Below are 23,564 nucleotides of genomic sequence, written 5' to 3'. Positions count from 1 at the left end.
AGGCCAAAGGGATGGACAGACAGACCTCCAAAAGCAGAAGAGCCTGGAGGAGAGCCCCTCGCACACTGCACCCATACACACACACACCATTAAGTCACTTTTTAGCTTCTGTCCCCACAGCCTCCAGATGTTTGTTTTCATTCTTGGCCTCAGAGTTCCTTCTTTCCTCTCAAACCATCTCCCCAGGGATTGCTCAGCCTGGGATGTACTCCCGGAGCAGCAGCCGCAGCCCAAGTACTATGGAAAATATGGCAAAACTCTAACAAACAGTGCTGGGCCCCTTGGAGCAGCTCCCATGTGGCAAATCACCTGTGGGGTTTCAATGCCACCGAGCACCAGAGCCAGCCCAAATTTCTCTATTTTGATATCATGGTGGAAATCAAACTAAATATAGCCAAGCAAAAATACATCCCCAGCACGAACTCTGAGCAGTACAAATGGAGACAATTAACTCACAGCAAGGAAAGAAATTAATCTTACAATCATTGCAGGCTCACCATTGAGGTGCTGATTAGCTACAAAGGGAAAGAATGGTGAGAGCTCAACTGCTTAGGAGTTTTCCACTCTCCTTAGGGGCACTTAGAGCATGTCTCTTTCTTCGAGGAGCAAGGACCCCAACAACCTCATCTGGAGCATCTCCATAGCCTTTGGAGCCATGCTGCTCCACAGCCCTCAGGATTGCAGTAGGACTGGAAAAGTGGATGGCTGTCAGCCATTTGCTCTTTTTTTCTCACGTACGGATAACTCTTACAGAAAGCCCTCCAGCACTGCCCTCGTCCCAGTGCATGTGAGCCCAGGAGGTGTCCTGGGGACACCGGGGTCATCAGTCCCTGGTCCCCATGCACAGTGGGATGGTGGCACCCAGGGGATGGTGCCAGTGGGACAACAAAGCCCCTGCAGGGCTCAGGGACCAATGCACCACAGCTGCTGTGTGGGTTGTGAGATGGCATCCAGAAATGTGGGGAGGTGAAGAGCCCCGCACTGCTGTGATACTGGTCCCAAGACATGTGAGGAATGGAAGCTCCCCAGCCACAGGCTTCATCTGCACCGTAAGGGTGCAGACAATTCCTGGCTATTGGCTCAAGACCATAAATCTTAGGAAAGGGGTGAAATCACCGCGGCACTTTGCTAACATTGTCCAGGCTGCCGTTGATGTTGCAGTTGGCTGCTGTTAGAGCTGAGCTCATTCCCGGTGCTGTGGCCTCCAGCTCTCCTCCTGCCTCCCAGCACAGTGGCACAGGGTGCCCCAAAAAGGGGCACAGTGAGAGCAGAGCACCTCACTCCGACCTCGGTGCTGTTAATTCAATTACAGGGCAGCTGGCAGGCGTGCCTTGGCTCAGCTCCACTGGCCTCCGCAGGCAGCAGCTGGGTGCTGGGAAAGGCAAAAATCCCTTCCAGGAGTTCCAGGCACAGGCATCCCAAAGTGCTTCACCCCCAGAAACACTGCAGCTCCGTGCTGAGCACACAAGAACTGCCCAGCAGCAGGTGGGATGCTGGCGGTGGAATTCAGTACTTAATACATTTGGGGGAATGAGCCTCTCGGCACAGATTATTCTTTGCTGCAGGGGAAGGCGCTGAGGCCGGGAGCCCTGGGCCACGTGGGCTGAAGGCAGCAGAAATGGAATATTTTGTCAATTGCTCCATCTAGTGACATTTCAGCAGAAAGTGCCATGGGACAGCCGGGCTCACAGCCCCACGAAGCACGGACCCAGGAGGCTTTCCCTGTGGGTTCAGGGTGGACATGTCACCTCCCTGCCACCTCCTGGCATGGAGCAGCAGCCAGGAATGCAGGGAGGTGGGATGGGATCGGGAACAGCACAAAAACACAGGCTTTCTTAAAACTTGAAAATGCTCTTAGGGAATACTGGTTTGAGGGCAGATGTTTCTGTTTAAGAACCTGCAGTCACCCTTTGAGACAGATAAGTACAACAAATGATGCAAAGGCTGCAAAGATGAAATTCCATTTCCAAACTTGCACCCGCACCGCTGAGCTGCAGAGGAGAGGCTGCTGCTGGGACCCACGGCTCAGGGCACGTCCTGCACAGCCAGTTCCAGACACACCACCAACACCAGCCGTGTGCAGGGTGAAGGATCAGTGAAGTGGAAGAGGCCAGTTGTTGCATTCAAAGCACAACCAAAGCACGTTTTTCAGAAGAATCCTATCACAGGCCTTCAAGGTCTCTTTGCTTTTGTTTTTTACCTCCTCCTGGTGGCAGCTTGCTGGTGAGGCAATGCAGTACTGCAGCCTTGCGTTGTTTCTTAGGGTGTGATGGAAAGTAGAAGCCGTGCTCAGCATGTGTGCATTCAGCCCAGGGCATCCTGGCCAGGCAGAATAACCCTGTGTCAATGTGGCTTCCACTGGTCCCATTACTCTGATGAGGATGTAACTTTTAATTTTACCAGAACAGCTCCAGAGGCACACCACCTCCAGACGCACCAGGGATGCAGGGAGTTCATGCTGTTTTCCTTGTTGTGCTTCAGCCCCTCTGCTTTACTGCATGTGCCAGTGGAGCAGAGCCTCTGGGGTTTTGTTGGGAGAAGGATGAAGGCATCAGGGACGCGATGCTCCTCCCTTTCCAGCCTGGGATGCTGCAGAACACAAGGATCTCTGACTTGTTGCCATCTTGAGGTCCAGGTGTCACAGGAATATGTCCATTAGAGAACAAAGCGCCCATTGCTGCTGAGATGAAAAACAATGGCCGTGACGATGCTTAACCAGAATGTAAATACAGCTAAATTATGGATATGGAAGTGTAAGACCATGGAGAAAGATGATAATGGAATTATATATCAGTGCTCAGCACAACTGTAAAAACTAATGTTTTATACATGTGTAATGTTAAATTAATTCATTCCAGTTCTTTCAGGCGAAGGTACATTAACTGCTCCATCTCAGCATAATCATATTACCTCAACAGGCTCTATGTAAGTCAGACTTCCAGGGCAGTAATTGCCATTTGATTAATTACAGGGAATTTAGAGGCATTACAGCTATTCCACACGCAGCAGTGCCATTTGCCACAGTCCCATTACAGCAGGTTGACCCTCGCAGCCATGAGGGTGATGCTGGGATGGCTGCACTTTGTGGCACACAGCGAACTCACATGGCGAGGATGACAAAATCTTGGTGTAAACAGAGGCACAACTTCCCCTTTGCAGAATTAGCCTAGAGATACAACCAGCCCTAAGATGGCTTCTGGTGATGCCGAGGTTGTTCTTGATGAAGGAGGAACTGTGTCCCTTCTGACAGCTAAGTCCACCAACCAGGGCAGGAGAGCCCTTCCAGCAGCATGATGAGTTCAAACCGTGGTGCCATGGCACCTCCAAAAGGCTGTGAGATGCCTCCAGCAAGCACGCTTTGTGCTGAGTTGGATTCCTCTGGTCACAACACCAGTTGCTTTGCACTTTCGTCTTAATCCTCTTATTATCTCCCTGGCTTTGCTGCCTGCATGCCTCTTGTGAGCAACCTCTCTGTGGCCGTTCCCAACTCAGAGCCCTTCCAATGCAGGAGCCATCCTGGTGAGCAGCTGTAGCACAGCTGTGATGTGAGCACTCCCTGTGACCGCAGTGATTCTGTGCCCTGGGCATGAGCTTGGCCTTGGTTGGTACCGTAGCTCCTGCTCCCTCACAAAGGCAATAATGAGCCCTGCTTGGAACTGAAAACAAAGATATCTCGTGCAATAAGTTGTAGCAATGGAAAAACAACAAAAAACAAAAAACCCACAACAAAATAAAATGCACAGCTACTTAAGTAACCGAGCTTTATTTAGAACCTTTGAAGTCATAAAATGCCTCATTTTACTGATATATGTACACATACAATCAGGAGGTTTAATTGCTTTTCCCTTGCACAGAAATAAAGTTTTAAATAAACCAGAACACCTCGACCCAGACAAGCGTAATGCAGATTTAATTATCTAACTTGGTCCTGTACATAGAGCACACGCTTCTCCGCATGGTCACTGGTTTATCAATTAGTTGCAATATGATTTTTGGCAGTAATATTTTCAAGACACAAAGTGCAAATTACAAGAAGCAGAAAATGTTATCTCATTCAGAGTAATGAGAAGTGCAAAATATCTCAGCCCATAAATTCTATTCTTTATGTATATGAACGGTATGTGCATAACAGGCTAATAAATAGCCATGTAAAACTTCATTGATTAAATGCAGCAACATCTTAAAGTAGGAATGCAACGTCTAAAAAAACCAAATCAATCAGAGGAACCATTACATTTTGTTCATAAATTCTATGCAATATTTCTGAAGGTACCTCTCCACAGTTCACCTACCTGCACTGAACTTCCGTGTGCCTCGGATACCTCTGCAGCCAAAGGCAGTTACACACATTCTCCAATTCAACACATCTGGATATAGTTTTGTGACTACAGCCGAGGTCCCACTAAGCCTTTGCTTGGCAAATCAGTGAGAATCCATTTGAAATGTCTCTTCCAGGCACTATGAACAGAACACTCACTCCGTGTTCCAGCAGGCTAAATGCACTTTGTGATTGCCTAAAGTCAAAGAAAACTTCTACACGAACTAAAGAAAACCTTTTCAATGCAAGCTCATTGCAATTCAATGCAAGCAATCCCAGCTTGCTCCTTTCAGGCTGTGTTCTTCTACCTAACATGGGAGAATACCCACCCCAGCTAAAACATACACACTAACAGTGCTTTTCCTTGTGCTACTCGGTCATTGTATTACATGTGTTCAATTCTCTTTCCATTTATTTCTAAGGATTTTTCACATCAGATCAGCAGACAATTCTCTGTCTCTCTCTCTCTCTCTCTCTCACACACACCCACACCCTTTTCATTTTTCCCCCGCTACATCATCATTATAAATTACACCAAACAGCCTAAATAAGACTGGGCTGCTTCCTCCAAAGCCCTACTGTTCCTCTAGATAGGCAGATTAAACCACAATGACTTGCAATGCCATTAATCTGCCTGCCAAATTCATTTGCTTAATCGCCAAGGCCACGGTTGTACCATCACTGCAGGAACGGCTGCGTAACCGAGTCACTACTGCTTGGCTGAACGTGGCTGCATCCCACCTCCACTGCACAGGAGGGCTGAGCTCATGCCAGAGAGCTCAAGGGCTGTGACTGCACCCTGTGGCTGCTGGGGGATGGGGTTGAGAGCCCCTGCAGTTGCTATGCCCTGGGGAAGCAGGAGGCAGCAGCCAGCCCCAGGGAGGGCATCACTGTGACCTCCTACAGCCACTTCCTGCAGCATCAGCTCCACACCGCCTGGCAGTGGCTGGCATCCCCCAAAACTGAGCCCCAGAGCTGCCCACAGCCATCTTGCTTATCCATGAAAGCCTCTTCCAGCACTACCTGAACCTGGGGAGACTCCTGGAAATGAGGAATGGTGTGCTGGTTTGGATTAACTTCATCCAGCCTCCAAGACAACGTGCAGAGGGACAGCCATCACTGCAAGAATTACAGGATCACACGGTCGAAGCAAACTTCTGTCTTCATTAAAGTTTCAGGATAAACGGTTATGCTGCAGCTTGGCACAACAATGACTGCCTTTGTATGCAACATGCCCGGCACGTATCAGCACATTTCTTCTTTAAAAACATAATCAGAATACAACGAGATATGTTGTTGTTCATGCTGCCTAAATATCTGAAAAGGCTCAAACATTTAAAAGCCTAAAAAAATAAATTTATCTCTCCCCTGGTTTATTTTTCACGCTAAAGGCTGCAAATTGACACATCACAGTAATTACCTCTGACTAACTTCCATAGACCTACCCAAAGAGATAAACATGAGAAGTTCACATTTGACTATCAGACTTACTGTGCTGAACACAAATAATTTCCCAGAGGAGAATTTGATATTTCATCATTTGGAACAGTGGTAATTTAATTACATTGCTAATGTTTTCTGGCATACTTGAAAGGACAATTAGCATAAGTAAATCATGAGTGAGATGACAAGTCACTCAGCATTTATTTCTGCTCATCATAGATGAGATTGGCTGATGATCTAAATTCTCCTTTGTATTTGAACAGAGCCCAGGTTCAGCCAACGTAGCTGGGGTTCAGACTAGTGGCAGTAAACTGACGTGTAAATAAAGTAAAATGGATCTTATTCTTTGAAGCCCGTTAATCAAAGTTGTCCGGAGAAAACTCAAAAGCCACCAGAAGTAGGGGAGGGCAGGGAGAAAGGCTGATCAGTGTGGAAGGTTAAATGAAGCTCGAGATGCACACTGCCCATTCTGGCAACGGGCTGAACGCTGATTAATTTTTGCCAGAGTTTGCTTTACACCCGGCTCAGAGCTGAACGGTATTATTATAGCTCTACTGATGTTTTAAAATAATTGTATTTATCTCTGCAAGTGCAATGACATTCATGATAACACTGATAATGTCACAGTTCCTTTCTGGCGCTTCAGAATAGCTACAGCTTGCTCATGGGTAACACCTTCCAAAGCTTCCCCATTAACTGCTAAAATCTGATCGCCGCGCTTCAGTCTGCCATCGTCCGCAGCTGCTCCCTGCAAATGGCAAAAGGAAACGTTATTGGCTGGTAGCATGGAGCCCTCCCGTCTCTGTAATGCTGATGGATGAAATGAGGAGAGATGCAGCACTGGAAACCCCACCGTAACAGGGTGGGGGATGTGGAGAAGGAGGGAGCAGTAACACAGGGCCAAAATCTGCGATGTCTGAAGTGTTGCCAGCCTTGCAGGTCTGGGGCAACACGGGCAGGGAACACATCTCCAGGAAAAGGAGAATCAGCTCGTTCCCTGGGAACAAGGCAGAGTAATGACTGGTTCTGTGTTTTCTGATCACACAGAGACCTGTTAAAGCAATACGTACATGACTCTGCACTTGGTACTGAGAAACAGGTTAAAATGTGGGAAGGGAGCGACAGAGCTCAGAGAGAGCCCCCAGCTCTGGGATTAGGTTTAACTGAAGGCCCTGAGAATCACCCATGGAGCTCTAGAAGTGGCTGTTCCCCTCCTGAGCTCCTGAACGTGGCTCTTTTCCCTATATCCAGAGGCCCTGCCCAGAGTTCAGCTCATGATGATGACTGCCTCTGTCTCCTGGCCCCACTAGTGGATCCCAGCTTCAGTTTGGGAGTTTCTCAGCTGTGCTCACATCTACAGATCTGTAAATCTTAGCATCTGTTTAAAGACAAGGTGATTCTTTTTTCATTTTCTATCACCTACCCTGTCAGAAATGCAAACAGCTACAGAACAAACAACTTTCTGCAACTGATTTCCAACTTGCTTTATGTTAGGTCTCCCTAATCCCCACTGTTTCCCCCCTCCCCCGTTTTCAGAACTGTATCAGTCACGGCTCCATGAAAAGATCTTGCTGGCACATGCAGAGAGCAGCCCCAGCTGCACGGTGCTGTGTTGTGCTGGTTCCTCAGCATGGGACCCATGCCCTCCCCTGATGCTCAGGGCCAGGGACCAGCTGGGACAGCAAGCAAACAGCACGGGGAGGGCAGTGCCCATGGAGAGCAGGAGCACGGAGCTGGAAGCGAGTGAGGATAACTAAAGCCAGGACTGATGTGGAAGCCAATTCATCAACAAGCCACATGGGGTGGTATTTCTTTCTTTCAGTGGCTTTTCTCATTGAGGTGACCATCTGGGCACAGGGCTTTGCAACTGAAGCCTGGCCACAAGAATATAGTATCTCTGCAACTGTCTCCAGTCGTGTACAGTGAGAAAAATGATGCCTCTGTACTTCTGGGAAGACACTGAGGTTTGCAGATATAAAGCTGCCTTATAAATATTTATATGTATAAAAACAAGTTTCCAAAGGACACAGAACAGTTTTGCTGAGGTGAAGTGTCTTGTTTCAGCCATCAGTACTGTGAAATATAAACCAAGAAGCCAGCTGTGTGTTCTGGGTCTGCTCACATCCACGTACCCAGGCAGTTCATTTTCCTTTAGATTCCACATATACCACCCAAGCCAAATCTTACATTTATTTTTTTTTAAGATAATAAAGAAAAAGGGAGAAAAAAAACAAAACACAAATATACCTTGGCAAATATAGTCTTGACATAAATGGGCAGGTCTCCATGGGGACTTCCATACCCCCCCACAATACTAAATCCCAGTCCATCAGAGCCTTTCTCCAAAGTAATAATCTTAGGCTGAGGTGCTCTGAAAACACAATAAATATCACTTAGAATAACACGGTCTGTCTGTGGGGACTTTCTGCAGAAGGAACACTTACAGAGAGATTTATCTATCAAGATTTTCTCATGCAGTCAGTAAGCATGATTCCTGTCCTGCTGCTGAAACACGCTCCTGAGCAGCCCAGAGCTCACAAGCTGTTCCACATCCTTCAGCTCCTCCCTTTGAAAATACTTATTTATAAAGAGCTCAGCAAGAGCACTCCTCTCTGATGCAGGAGTGCTATTCCTCTAATCTGCAGTTGCTTAAAGGAGAGTTTGCTCTCTTACAGGCCAAGCTGCCATCCTTTGTCCCAGTAAGTGGTCACTGCAACAGCTTCCTCACAGCGTCATTTTATTTCGTGACTTCACTGAAATGAGTCTGTCAGACAGCGTGCAGCCAGCAGCACTTGTCTTTACAGTCTCAGCTCTGCTGTAAGCTCTTTGGGCTGTTTCTAACATCCTCCATCCCCACCCACATCCCTGCACCTTGCAGCCCCAGAGCTATTCCAGAGCCCCTCACTCAGAGCTGCCTGCACTGAGCAGAGGAAGAGCTTTGGTGGAACCTCGACCGTTCATTTCTATTTATCCACCTCAAGTCTGAAGCAGGCATTTCTATATATGTAGAGAGAATTATTCTGGACTAAAGCTGTTTGGCTTTCTACCAAATTAAGACACGGCCCATGATGACTCATATCTAGCAGTTTCCCTTGGACACATACGCCTATTTAAGTCTACTTCATATTTTCAAATTCAGATCTCATCACTATTTTGATATGAAAGGAGAATTCATATCCTTTGGTGAAAGAAGTAATTCTCCTTTGAGGGCAGCAATAAAAACAGTATCTCACACTGTAAGACTAGTGAATGCAGCATAAATAGCTCAACCCCTATGCTCATCCCTGAGACAGGGCAGCCACTTGCATCTCAGCATCATAAAATAATTATAATAAGTCAAAGAATGAAAAAGAAGGACAAGATGGAGCTAAGGAACCAAATGAAGGTCAAGTGAATTTCTAAATGACAACTGGAGTCTGTAAGCTGCCCTTAAAAGCACACGATGGAGAATGATGCATGGCCATGGGAGGGCTATGTCTCTAAGTTCTGTCACCATACAGAGGTGCTACAGGTAGGAAAAAAAAATAATGAGATTTTTTAGAATTGTAAAAAGGTTCAAAAAACAAAGAAAGTTCTTGGACGTGTTTTGAAGGATTAGTCTGTTACCAGGTTTTGTCTTTTTTTTAATACCTCTTTTCTTTGTCTGCTGATGACCAAGGAGGAAGCCAACAGACAAGGGCAGAACTATCATATCAGCATAACACGTTAGGAAAGATAAGATAAGGCAAGTGTTTGGAAATATATTTTATCCTTATTTATACAATCAGTATCTGTTACTGGGTAAATATGGACACAGATCTGTGATCAGATTGGAGAAGGTCACAGTTACCATTTTAAAGGCAATGTAAATTAGAGAGAAAAGGAATGGGAAGAGGCCTCCTTCACCACCCTAGGCTTTTCCCTTGCATGGGGCACAGAAATATATCTGTTACACATGCTAATACAAACTTACTCAGGATCTTCAGAAGCATGCTCAGAAGAAGAGTTGACATTACATCCTGCAGACATGCTCTCCAGTTGGGTAGCAATGGCACTGATGTTGGTATCAGCCACGACCTAAACAGGAAAAAGCAATGAAGTACTCTGCATGCTGACTTAATGCTAAAACACTTAGATGGAAAACAGCTAATATCAAATTTCAAACAAGTCCTACAGTCTTATATTTCCTTCAACACTTTCAAGTAATAGTGTTAAAAATTACTAATAACTAACCCATCCGTCTGGGGGTCAAACGCTGACTTTGCTCTGGAGCTTTCTATTGTGTTTACAGAACCAGCACTCAGGTGCTGAGCAGGGGGATACAAAGCCAGCTGCAGATGTACTGAGAGCACTGAGGGCTGGGTTTTGCTGTTCATTGAGCTCAGCCCCACGGGGAAATAGCAGAATGCAGGCCCAATGGAGAAGACCCACTCCAGATCTTTTTTTTTCAACCTTTCATTGTAAGTTGTTTTTCTATTCTTTGATTTTTTTTTTTCTGGAAAACATTTGAGGAAACCAATTAGAAGCGTTTGGGATTTTAAGTATCCACAGCTAGAAGGATAATTTCCTAAGGACTGCCTGCAGTGGTTATCCCATAACTCCATCTCCATCTGATGAGATACTCGATACTCGTCTCTGCTTGATGCCTGTTGTACAGGAGCTTGGCTGAGTGACAGTGACAAATACCCACTAAGTTCCTTTTCAGTACGTCCTCTAGCTATCTGTGGCCTTATTTTATCAAAATTAACAAGTGCTTTTCCCACTCCTTGCTGGGATCACAGCTTAAGGTAAACATACTTTTCTTAAACAACAACAACAGAAATGCATTATAAAAATCCCCCGTTCTACATGAATGCTCACAATTCTTCCCCAATACTGTTTCCCCCTTTCTAATCACTTGGAGCCAAGAGAGGGTGGTAGTATTTTCCAGGAATAAAGCTTAGCACTCGTGCAAATTTCGCATCCCAGGTCTCAGGTTCAGTGATGGGGTCCCATGGAGGAGACAGCTGCACCTGGCTCAGGCAGCAGAGGCACTGAAGCTTTCCTTCCCGACGCAGCAGGGGAAAGAGTGCCAGCCAGCATTTGTCGTATTTTGTTGTTAAATAAAATAGGGTAAAATAAATCTATATTCAAAAAATCTTCAGTTGGCAGTAAGAACGTATCAGAGTTCAACAACCTTGTAAAAAAAGCTTCCCCTTATCTCATTACTACACCTGCCGAAAAGAAATTAAATTAAACCAAAGCATCAAAACAGCCGGAAGGGATGATTGTTCCCCTGAGACCCTAATCTCCCATTTGCAAACAGCATTTGCAAACTCCTTTACCATCCTTCCCAGGACGTACCCATAATAAGCCTTTCCACACCACTGAATGCAATTATCTGACCTTTCAAAGCAGTTTGCCGTGAAGTGGTCTAACCTGATAATAAACAGAATTACTTAATGACACATCAGTCACGATTATCGCATTGATAGGATTATTCCATTTAGATTGTTTTCATCAAAAAGCAGTCCAGCAATTGAGAAGTACCTGCAGTTGGCACATGCTGCAAACATAGCATCCTACTTTACAGCGTGGCTGCAACACTGCTCTACTGCTGCTGTTAAAATACAGCCTCCCATCACTGATTTTTAGCAGAGGAAAACAGACCCCATTCTATCAGAGAAAAGAACGGTATCATCTGTAAAAGTATTCAACACATTTTGAGCTAGATGGCAAAAATGTGGAAGAAAAACCATCAGCTGACAAAAGCCAAGACATTTCCAGAACAACCTCTTTGTTTATGCGAGCGAACAACTGACAGCGTGCTTCATCAGGAATATTTTTAAATACATGATGAGGTGGAATACGCTGTATTACAGCTTTCAAGATTAGCAATTTTGGGTTCCGCAGCAAGCTTTCATTTTCTATTCAGGGAATACTGTTGACATGAAAAGTGAAATTACTCAACGTTAGTAACAATATGATAACTATAATTTAACAGAAAATCCTCAGCTGGTGTGTATCTGTGTAGTTCCTTTGACTTCAATGGAACTACACAAATACGCCATCTGCTCTGGAACTGGCTCATCACTTACCAGGTCAGCAGTTCATGGACAGACAAAGAATAAGCAGTCTAAGTTTATTATCATTCCATTTTTCTTTCTTTGTTTTCTTTTCCTCTCACATTTTTCTAATTTTTTTATAGCCACATTTACGTTGTAATGAAAGCAAGAAGCCTGTGAAAATCTCTCAAGATGTGTTCAAACCCAATATGCTGTGATGATAAAGAAAATTACAGTAGATTCTACTCTTAAGCTTGTTTTCCAATTGTTACAATAATTTTGCAAACGGGTGGCATTCTGTATTCTCTCTGGCATGTATTTTTCCAATTTCTTTGTGTAAACATAAAAATAAACTCAAGATGAACATGCTGGCAAGCAGCAATCAGAACCCAAGTGGCAGAACACGAGTTCCTTTTAGCTAGCATATATGTGCAGCAGTGATAAACCCCTTCGTCTCTCTCAAGTGTTACTGTAGACAATCTATAGAATATACATATAGAATCGTAGATAATCAATTTTAGATGGCACTGCATTAATGATGATGTTATCACTTTTGTTAATTGCTGTTAGCATCCTTTCTTCTCTCCCTTTCAAGAACAAGAAAATCAACAGCGCACAGTTTGGTCACAGTCCAGTAGCATGCATACACACACAACAGACACAGCTTCCTGTTCTTAGCTAACTTCAAATTAAAAAAACAAACTTGGAAGCTTGTTGATTTATCAGGTGTAGCAACAAGTTATTTTGTTCTCTTTGTTATGCTTTCATATAATCGTGCTCGCAGCCTGTACAAGTGGCAATAAAGAATTTTTTGAATGAAAATTATTTCTTGCTTTCATTCTGTGTAATTCCCATCAGCAAGCACCCTGCAATTCTGTGATGCCTTGTGCCAGTGATGCTTAGGGTTTTTTTTTCCCCAAATGCCATTTATCTACCCTCATGCAGCTGCACGTTCCATTTATCACTGTACCTGCAGGATAATGCTCCCATAAGCATTCTTTAGTAGATTAACAGCATCTGCATGAGACAGCCCATCCAAAGGTTGCCCATTAAGACTGACAATCCGATCTCCAACCTAAAAGTACAACAGTAATGGAAAATTACTAGCATTAAGGAAAATTAAAATTAAGAATGCTTAAAATTCCTGATGAACTTGGCACTGCACAGTCATGCTTCTCTTTTGCAGGATTGCTTCTGTGAGAATTCTATGCTGCTAGTGATCATTTACCATTTGTCAGAGGTAGCATAATACAGATTTTTTTTTTAATAACAGTGTGATCAGAGAAAAAAAGGAGGGCTGTATCTTACTATTTCCATTTGCAAACAGAGAGGGTACGATGGACTGCTTTTCTCCCATCCAAAAAGGATTCATTTGTGTTGATACGTGCAGACAAGTTCATATTCTCATAGATTATGTAAGCACAAGATGAAAGCAGACGTTTCTGGTATTAACCTAATTAACCAACATTACTTCTGCTCTCTATACATAAAGCTGATCCTGACCCTGACACTTAGTGCTATTGTGTGTTTCTATTAGAGACAGAGCATGAATGCAGAAGTGGTTACGTAGTGAATCTCATGGGCCAAAGTTTTCCTGTGCATCTGCATAATGAACTCTTTTCAATATTGCTTATTTCCTGAAACTCCCAAATTGATAAACGATCACTGTGGTCATTCCTAGAAATTCACATGTCCTATGAATCTGATGCAACTATTTTATTTTTGCAATTCTTTATAAGGTCCCTGGCATCAAACAAGCAACCTCTGGTCTGGTTTCTGCCTTGCTTGAGCTCTAAATGAGCCCAGCCTGCAGTCTCCAGAATGCCTGTGGTTTCTAGACAGCTTGTTGCTGTTTTCTCTGAGTTGGATGAACACCCACCACAGATCTTCCAGTTTATTTCTTTTTGCTCAATCATACTCAAAGACTACTTACAAGTGTTTTTTTCCTTAACGTTTTTCTTCCACGTAGGCAATCACTGCAATTGTCCTAAGTTGCAATATAATCAAAAGGGGATGACATGGGCAGGGCTTGTTAGTTTGTTTTAAAAAAGAGACAGGGTAGTCTATGAGACATTATCCAAGTGATGGCATATACAGAAGTGCCTGAGGCTCCTTCTCTGAGAGAGACACGCAGATGGAAAAGAAGGCACTAAGAGGACACTTCTACTTACCCTGAGCCTTTGGGTCCGTGCCGCCACACCACTAGCCTGAATCATAGCAATGAAGATGGGAATATCTCCTAATGGACTCCCCTTTCCTCCTGCTATGCTGATACCAAGAGCATCATTTGGTCCCTAAAACAAAGCAAAAAAGCATTTGTGATTGGAGCCACTAGGAGAGACCAACGTTTAGGGTACAGGAATAACTGTTCAATGTGATTTATGCGTCACGGTGCAAATAACAGATAGGTCTGACATACACACACACACCCTCACGCACACAGGCATGCATTCAAGAGCCTATCGCAAACATAAATAATGCAATTTTACTTCTAAGGAACACTATAAAAATTAACAACTTCAGTCTAAGGTGTCAGCTTTTTGAATTGATAGAAAATAACTCACTGACCCTTGTTATCTCCACAGTCCTTGGGCCCGTATCTGCTCCTACTAATAAAGAAACAAACAATTAGCTCCTGTAATTAAGAGATAATATAATTAAGAGATAACGCTGTCAAGTGACAATGGTCCCTTGCTGCCTAGTCAGAGTTATCACCAAGCAGAAGCAGAGCCTTCCTGTGCCAAATCAGGCAGCACTGCTCACGTGAGGAGGACGGGGTTTCTGTTTCACTCAGAGCTGAATACGGATGCAATCCCTGCGCCTGACGGATGCTGCTGTGATGCTCTTTGTAGCACAGCCGCCGCTCACCGCAATCTATTGAACAGCACCACTCTGCCGGCCCGAAGAAAAGCCCTATTGTGCATTTCACTCAATTAAAGATTGCCTTATTATTCATAAATCACAGTGTCTCCACCACAAAGGGTAGGACACGCAGACTGTGGAGGTTCCATTGATTTCCTGTTCTAATTTGTGCTGTATTAGTAAATAATAGACAGCCAGGAAGTCTGGCTGGCATACATCTAGCCACAGGACATTTAGAAGTACTCAAAACATTCAGGAAAAAGAAAAAAAAAAAAGAAAAGAGAAAGAAAAAAAAAACCACTGAAAGGAATCATTTGAACTGGGACTAAATAGCCTAAAAGCTTATGGTGTAGTCCTGGGCTCTGCTATAATAATCCCTAATTGTACCAGCTTTAATTAAACTACCTTAGGAACCTTTTACAAGGCAGGCAGCATTAGCCTCTTTCAGAAGTTAACGATTCCCATTAACATACAGCAGCACTTCCTACTGCTGCACACACTGCTTGTGCTGATACAAGCACACAGGATGAGAGCACAGGGTCTGGCACTGCAGGAAGCCCAGCCCCAGGAATGCTGCATCAGGGCATGCTCGCATGGGCCCTTCCAAAATGTGTAAGGGTGGCTGCCCCAAAAGCCACACGCACCTCCTCAAGTGCATGTGAATGGCCAGAAGAAACATCTTCTGCCCATGGTCAGGCACAAGCACGGGTTGTTATGGGTCTCTGACGTGGGTCAGAGCACACAAATGCACAGTTCCTCATCAAGTTACTGCAGGTTGCAGATTCAGCACTCGCTAAATGTGTGAATTGCAATCTGGTCATTGTGACTTTCTCATTACAAAACACCCTTTTATACACTCAAGAGCAACACAGATCTAAATGAAGTGGTGGCAGCTTTATTCCCCGAGAAAACTTGTTCTAATACAAGAACCTTGCCTGTGCTAAGCCTCCAACAAGGGCGCCGGGGAATAGCAGGGCGCAGGAATTCTGCATTTAACATAGAGGAGCCATTACTCTTCTACTAGACGTAAAAATAATGTCATGTGCTGGAAAGTGTTACAGGTCTTAAAACATCAGTGGTACGCCTTTGGGGAGGTTGCGCAGGAAAATCAGTCTCAAGTATTTAATGTTGTTATTAAACCAGCACAAAAATAAAGGTGCACTGCAAGCAGCAAGCAACGAATCTGTCCAGATCATACCTGAGTTTCTTTGAGAAACATCTGCTGAAGATCTTTTTGTGCTGACAAAGTTCTGCAAGGTAGAGAGGACCGGAGCAAGCGTGGGGTGGAAGTGGCTGTGGGCACTCTGTTGGTTCACCTGAAGTTGAACATAAATCAGAAATTGAGAGTCAAAACCAAACGTTACCAGTCAGCTCCTGCAACATATGGCTGCAGCTGTGTTCTGTGCAACCAGACTGGAAATACCGCATTGGCCACACGAGTGAAAGCCCCCAACTTCATTTCCAGAGATGGAATCTACCAAATCTGCCCCTGTGTTGTAGGCATGCGTGCAGAGCTGCTCACAGTACTACAAGACTGGACTTCACTTCAGCATATACACCTGATCCGGGCATTGTTTGGGTCTGGTTTTGGGAGGCTTTCTGGGTTGGACCAGATGACCTGCAGAGGTCTCTTCCAATCTCAACCGTTCTGCGGATTTCTGCAGAGGCCATGAAGGAACAGGATGAACCTCCTCCATTGCTTATTGCCAGCTGGCCTCCAAGCTTGAGGATGAATGCTGTGGGCATCTTTGTCATGACAGACCCACAGACGCTTCATTATTAGCTGAGTGTATGCGAGGCACCCAGCAGGAGACATGACAGCTCCTCTCAGACAGTAGGGATAATTCCCATGCAGTCATCTACAGGCTTTGCTAGTGTAGCTGAACATTCTGTGTGATCAGAAGGCCCTGGAACTAGCCCTGCTCCTTTCACTTGACAGAGATACTTCCAGAAAAGCAGCCCAGGTGCAGGACAAGATGCCCATGTCTTACAGGTAACAGGAGGCACAACCTGGTGGGCAGCTGCTTGTGTGCGTTCTTAGTTCTGTGCCATTCATTTCCAGCACGATTTTTCCTTATCTGGCCTTATCTTCAGACTGCCCTTCAGAGGAAACATCATTATCAATTTAGGAAATGCGTCTGAACAACAGATTTCACCAAGGCCAGACACCAAACAAAGACCCGAGCTCTCCCTTTAAATGCATTAGGCGGCGAATCAAAAGCCCTGGCAGCATTCATCCCAACTGACCAGCGTGCAGCTGTCAGTGACAAACAACAGGCAGAGCACAATTTCCACGTCTCGTTCCCGATTCATGGGTCAGTTAACACAATTTGCAAAGCACGTGAAAGAAATCACTGTCCTGCACCGCGAGCCTTATGTTTCTGCTGTTGAAGGTATGCAACAGACCAGAAAAAAAGCCAAGTGAGGACAAAAGTTCGGGATGCTCTTGCCCAGAGGGCTCTGAAGCATTGCTCACAGTTGTGCAAATCATTCATGCTGATTCGCCATATTATCTGCCAGGAGTTTTATAACTCTTGGAACTGTTTTGCTGAGAAACATCCACTCAGTTTTCCAAATCCCCAGTCACTTTGGAACGCTGAGATGGAGGCCCTCGAACGACTCTGCATGAAGAACAGCAATCAAGACTTCTCTTAAGATGAAGAAATACAGAAATTAACAGGTTCTTGAGAAAGCCTGGTGTGGTACAAAAGAAATGGGACAGCACTGCTTCAGCTCTGAGCGTTACATAGCAACATGTAGTAACTTTAACCATCACCTTGCTGTTTCTACAACAACTAAACCAAGTAATAACCATGACTCTTGCCTTTACTTAATGGAGTCACTCTCATTTCCTTTTGTTGTTCCATCTTTCCTTGCCTGCTGCACGCAGTGCTGATGTTCTCTAGTGGTATTTAGGCACAGTTTTAAAGCTGGGCTTAGCACACATGGCTGTGAGCTCCTCAGCCCTTCCTGATACCCACACAGACAGCAGACTGGATCACTGCTGGCTTTTATAAAGTGAAGAAATCATGCCACATGACCAGAATCTGGAACATTTTTGGGTTGTTCATGGATGAAAACAAGGAAGGGCTCCACTCCTACCGACTTAATCACTAGGATTATTTTTTCCTTGAAGTCATTCCTGCTTTAACTTACATCCCTAAGCCTCCTACTGCTTCTTCTTGCTGCTTCCAGGCCATTCTTTTAGCATTTGTGGAGGCTGGGCTTGATCCCAGCAGTGTGCTGAGCAGAAGGAGGCCACCAGGAATGGCCCCCCATAGAGACAGGGGGCAAAATACCCCACAGAATTACACCGCTGTGAGCCACGGCTTGTCTGTCTTTGGGATGTTCCCAACTACAATATGGTGGCAAAGCAGCTGGTCTTCAGCAGGAGAATCCATTTTAAAAAGTTTTCCAAGTCATCTTTCCCTCGCTGTAGACTTTAATACTAATAGTATCAATGTCTGAGCGGATTAGGGGAAGTGAGGAGAGGGGGAAAGCCCTGCACTGATTGAAAAATGAATTGTTGTCCTCGCTTCAGGTAAAAAGCAAGTGAAGCAGGAAATTGCTCTGTGTTTTCTTTGAGAGCAAAGCAGCTCTCATGTGGTTCTGCCACAAGATAGGCAAAGATACAGTTCAGTTTCATTAACTCATTTTGATTGACAAAACAGCTGCAGAAAAGGCATTCAGCATTTTCTGCAAGTCTAAAAAATTTCTGGGCATCGTTGTTTGAGGAAAATATTACAAATTTTTGGTACGTCGTCTCAGAAAAAACCCTCCTCTAACAAACAAAAGAATCATTAACTGATTATTCCACTTACTCAGCATTACAGCATGACACTTTCTTTTCAGCTGAGTGATAAAATGTTTTGTTCCACACCCTCAGCAGTGAATGGAAGAATAGAGTCTCATGGACACCCCTTGCACACCGTTCCCCTTCCTTGCCCTTCACAGCTTCACTTTATACGTATGAATTTGTATGAATTTGTAACTAACCTGACTGTTTTGGGATGTTTTCCGTGATGACAGCCACGATCCAGCTCGCAGTCTCCCCAGCTCGAGATGCACGAGGCCTTGGGCACACTTGGGAAAAAGAACCACAACGTACAGCATTTAAATCGACACAGGATATTTCACGCTCTCCTGGAGAGAATTATGTTCATATTCAGCATCACAGACCCTTGAAGAAAACCACAATGTACTGAACGCTTGAAATATTCACATTTTCCGTTGGAGTATATCAGAAGTACTTGTCCCCAGACTGCAGTTTATCCTCAATGCTGAAGTCAGTATGAATGTTTTTACTTGCTCCCACCCTTGGTCTCACCCTTGATACACGCTTACAGCCCTAGGAGCCTGATGGAGGAGCTGCCAACAGGTGCCCATGGTCAGGGAATCCTGTGCCCTCTCCTCCCAGTCAAGCCCATCGAGCAGCCACATACTTTCTAATAGAGAAAAGAAAATTCTCCCAGGCCATACAAAGTATAAAACCACCCCACCCCTGTAAAGAAGCTATGGTGGATTTAAACTGCAGTTTTATAGTCACAAGTTAGTACAGCGAAGCATTTTATTTCAGGGCAGCTCTGATTTGTACACCTCTCAGGTTTCAAAATATTTTTATAGCATATGAAGTTCACAGTTGCATTTTCAAATCAATCCCTAAAAGCTACGCCTCTTTGTTTTCTCATTTCATATCATTTCACTTCTAAATATACCAGAAGAAGTGATGCTGAATGGACCTTGCATAGTAATTTCAGATGAAATTCCTGTCTTTGTAATCAGTCTGAGCTGTCCTGGGTATGTGTAAACAGCACTTCAGGATAATTACCTTGCACGGCGTCAGTAACTGCAATTCCATCTCTTAAAATGTATTATGTACTCACCTTAAGTATAGTGGCAACAGTCTCCTGTGAGGCATTTCTCATATCCTCTCCATTAACAGACAAAATCTGATCTCCTTGAATTAATCTTCCATCTAGGTCTGCAGCTCCTCCTTTAACAATGTCAGAGATAAACACTCCACTTCCATTTCTAACAATGCAAGAAGCATATGGCTAATTACACAATCCAATATTCTTTGGGAGAACAATTTAGATTACTTGCATATAAGACACATAAAAAGAAACCTGTGAGCAGAGGAAGAATGACTTTTACACCCCATTCAACCATTTGAGTGTAAGAAAATCTATGAGCTTTAAAATCAATGCATGTTTTGCTACATTTAATGCTGTCTTTCCCCTTGATCTGTTAGTTCTGACTGTCCGATCCATAAAGATTCATGAAAAATACCACTTGTACAAATAAAAAAACCAAGGATCAGCCTAAGATGGAGTTAAACCGTCCCCTGATGTGCCTGATCCGAGTTATGCAGCCTTAGAAATGTATATATTTTTACATTCTTCCTAAAGGTTCAGCTTGGTTTCTTCTCTAAAAGCTTGGAGGCCCCAAACAGAGAAGCCTGCAGAAAAGACTTTTATAGTTTGCACACAAGTTATGCAGCACAAAATCCAACCCTGCGGCTGTCTGCCTGCAGCGAGGCTTGTGAGCGCGGCTGGGGGGCAGAGCAGATTTACGACCTGCAGCCCCACATCACGACTCCCTTCCCCACACTGCAGGACCCCTCTGTGCCCAGCCCCAGCTACCAGGGTTTGCTGTGGATGAGCTGGTGCAGGCTGCAAGGCATGGGACTGGCTTTGGCATCCTGCGTGCAGCAGGACACAATGTTTTGCTGGCTGATAGCTGGCTCTTGCTGGATGGACTAAGGAAATTAGGTTACCTCTAAGGTGGAAACCCCTACATGCCAAGCACTTGTTAGCAACAGCACTGAAAGTTTTGTGCAGAAGCAATCAAGGGAGGGCCGGAGATTGCGATTACCATCTGTAGGGTAATTTACATAAGCTAAATTAATTACCCAACCCACAATCTGCTCACAACACCTGGGTTAAGCATCACCAGTCTTGGAAAAAAAAAAAAAAAGCAAACAAAAAAACCAAAAACCCCAAACTGCTGCAGAAACTTTACCGACCATTCGCAGTCAGCATAATAACACGATGATGATTTGAGAAAATACAATTTTTTTTTTGGCAGTACAGAAGAGGAACCATATGATTCGCACACACCAGCACTGAATGAGTGCTTGCCTGTGTCATGCTGTAAATCTCTTCTAGCAATGAAAGATTAAATCTATCAGTGCTCTAGCTCGAATGATCTAATAGCAATGGTTTAGAAATACATCAGCACAAAGTCACATTTTATTAAGCAGCTGTTACCCTCCACAGTGTCTCGGATTCTGCTCTTTATTCACAGCACCACTGTCTCTAGTGCTGTATAGTCACCCACATAGCTGACAGGGATGGAGGTCTTTCTCTTTACCAGGCTCCTGTCTTCCACCAAAACTGTTCACTTTGAAACAGAGTATGATATAGATCTAACTAATGAATTCATTTTCAAATGCATATCCCAGTATTTGGAAAGAAGGCTTTTTTCCCTATGCTGAAATCAGAACTGCCATGGTTAGGGCTCTCAGGCTCAGCCACAGCTATGTTTAAGCCATCAGAACATTAAGTTACCAGTTCTGCACATGTTCACTGAACCTCACTCATTCACAAAGTGGGACACGATGCTGCAAACTGGGAGTCTTCCAGAGGGAACAGCAGCCTTTGTTGCATAGCTCTGCTTTGGCTGTAATGGAGGAGCCAGTATCACAACCCCACAACATCCCTGAAGGTACTCAGATGTGAAATCTTTTTGCTTGAGGACTTCTTCCTTTATTTCATATTCCATTTAATGGCTACAGCTGTTCAAATGGCAAAAAGCAAGGTACTTCTTGTTTGCAGTGCATTCTGATTAGAGACGCTCTTACCGTTTTCCAGCTATGCTGAGCCCCAGTCCTCGGCCTGTTTTCTTCTGAATATCTACATGGAAAATCTCTAAGTTCTCTTCATCTTTGTAATGAGCTTCATCTCTGTACACAACCAACTGCACCTTCTGAGGCGTCTGTCTCAGCGCAGTGATGGCTTCTTCGTGGTTGGCGTTCCGCAGATCGATCCCGTTCACCTGAAACAATCAGAGCTTTCTTTCCAAACGACACATATGAACGATCCTTTCATCACATCCTACCCTTGTGTGACAGGCAGAATTTGTCAAACCGACACCTGTTGGCACTCTAATTAAGCGCTCTGATTTCCTACTGAAAGAGATGGTGCGCACTGTGCCGCTGTCTAGATTAAATCCAAACAATCAAAATATTTTGGATCCTAAGCTTTGCGGGGGTTCCATCCTGCTTTCTAAGTGCTGGAGCCTCAACCAGTGCTTACAACTTTACAACCAGATGATTCCCTTCAGTCTTCCTGTAGTTCTGCAGCCTTCCTTCCCTTCCAGCCAGCAGTGCTGAAGTTCCTCCCCCCAGGCTGGGTGACACCATACAGCTTAAGGGCACCAGGAACCAGTGTCATTAGCAATGGTCATGGTGAAGCCCAGGCAGGACACACTGAATGGTTATTTTGCTTTGTTCCAATAGATGGCACACAAGACCACTCTTGGAGCACTAGATTACAGTTCTCTTACAATGTTTTAGTATTATTATATCCACAAGAAGTTCTGACTGAATGCTAAAGAACCAGAAAAAAAAACTATTGCAACTTGAAATCTAATCTCCTAACTTTGCCAAGCCTCATACTAGGATACTCTTTAAAGTGTTTGTTTTTCCTGTTGACAAAACCAGCTTTTCTCTGTCAATACAAAAAAAAAAAATTCCATTTCATTTTCCAAGACTGGTTAGGAACCACAGAATCATAGCATCCCCAAGGTTGGAATGGAGCTCCAAGATTGTCCAGTCCAACCATCCACCCACCAGCAATAGTCCCCACTAAACCACATCTCAGTACAACACCTAACAACGTTTGGATGTTGCAGGAATTAGCATGGGCTGCAGCTGTTTTAACAGTGCAGTCTCAATACATTTACACAACATAATAGATTTTAAGGCAAGGAAAATATTTCTCTGTACCTCTAAGTATGCTAAGCTATAACCATTAACTTAATTTTAACTTAATTAAACCAAGTCTGTCCTCATTATATTCTTTTGTACTAACTGTACACATTAAGTATTGTTTTCTTGACACAGGCATCTATGTGTGCTTTACACACTAATCTGAAACTAATTCAGTCATCCTTCTGCTTCATTAGTACAGCTTTTAAAAGCTGAAATAATAACAATATTATGGCGCACAAACATTAGCACTTTCCTGTTTGGCCAGTGAAGAATTAATTAACCTTCTCCATTTTTATCCCCTGCCTAATTATCGTGCTCTGCTAATGTGCAGTTATTTATAAAATGAAAACAACATTCAGCCCAAACGCTAAAAAAAATATTTGCAGTGCAAGAGCTGTAAAGACAGCTCCCCAAGTACCCCTCACTATTTTTCTAACCCTACGCACCAACGCCTTAATGGCCATGCTGGGAATTTGTCCTGAGCTGACAGCGAGACGATGCAAGCAGCTGCGCCGACCGCTGCCTGACGCAAGCTTCGTGTGCAGAGCAGCCCCTCGTTCTTAACCCCTTCCCAGCTCAGCCTGCTGGCTGAAGGCAGAGCTGTGCTCGGCATCGTGCTGCCTGCGTAGGAGCTGCAGCCAGGCCTTGGTGTGGTGGCAGAAGGCTGAGTAGTGCCAAGCAATCGGACGCGGCAGCTGATCCGCGTTCTTTGAGAGCCACCTTGTTCAATTCCATCTAACGTATTCTCAGCTGGTACCTCCAGTTTATAAGCATATATAAGGAAATACCAATGCGTCAGGGTGTTCTCAGCGATGGAAGAAGAGCTTTGTGTACCGGTCCTACAAACGATACCTGTTTTCCCCATGAGAAAGCTATGCAAAATCGAGTGCAAATCTACATGAGACAGACACACGTACACACGGAC

General features: G+C 44.4%; 1 protein-coding gene across 11 annotated transcripts in view; it reads right to left on the bottom strand.

The window, feature by feature from the left end:
- Nucleotides 1-471: 471 nt before the first annotated feature.
- The window catches only part of PATJ (PATJ crumbs cell polarity complex component), a 145,983-nt gene continuing 122,890 nt past the window's right edge, over nucleotides 472-23,564 (bottom strand). For 5 of the 11 annotated variants that reach the window (XM_031603484.2, XM_031603500.2, XM_090146790.1 and 2 more), the window contains exons 36-45: nucleotides 21,509-21,702; nucleotides 19,530-19,677; nucleotides 18,643-18,729; nucleotides 15,845-15,962; nucleotides 14,353-14,393; nucleotides 13,956-14,078; nucleotides 12,755-12,859; nucleotides 9,714-9,817; nucleotides 8,009-8,132; nucleotides 3,728-6,509 (exon numbers count right to left, since the gene is read on the bottom strand). In XM_031603484.2, the coding sequence (XP_031459344.1) occupies nucleotides 6,363-6,509; nucleotides 8,009-8,132; nucleotides 9,714-9,817; nucleotides 12,755-12,859; nucleotides 13,956-14,078; nucleotides 14,353-14,393; nucleotides 15,845-15,962; nucleotides 18,643-18,729; nucleotides 19,530-19,677; nucleotides 21,509-21,702 (1,191 nt within the window). In that variant the 3' untranslated portion in view covers nucleotides 3,728-6,362. Of the gene's footprint in view, nucleotides 3,657-3,726; nucleotides 6,510-8,008; nucleotides 8,133-9,713; nucleotides 9,818-12,754; nucleotides 12,860-13,955; nucleotides 14,079-14,352; nucleotides 14,394-15,844; nucleotides 15,963-18,642; nucleotides 18,730-19,529; nucleotides 19,678-21,508; nucleotides 21,703-23,564 lie in introns of those variants that run through there. The other 6 variants (XM_090146792.1, XM_090146787.1, XM_090146791.1 and 3 more) reach the window with 6 other exon arrangements.

This window comes from Phasianus colchicus, chromosome 9, assembly GCF_987193195.1.
Source record: "Phasianus colchicus chromosome 9, bPhaCol1.hap1.1, whole genome shotgun sequence".
Lineage (NCBI taxonomy): Eukaryota > Metazoa > Chordata > Aves > Galliformes > Phasianidae > Phasianus > Phasianus colchicus.
Note: the sequence above shows the minus strand (reverse complement) of the source record. Positions and strands in the feature narration are given on the sequence as shown.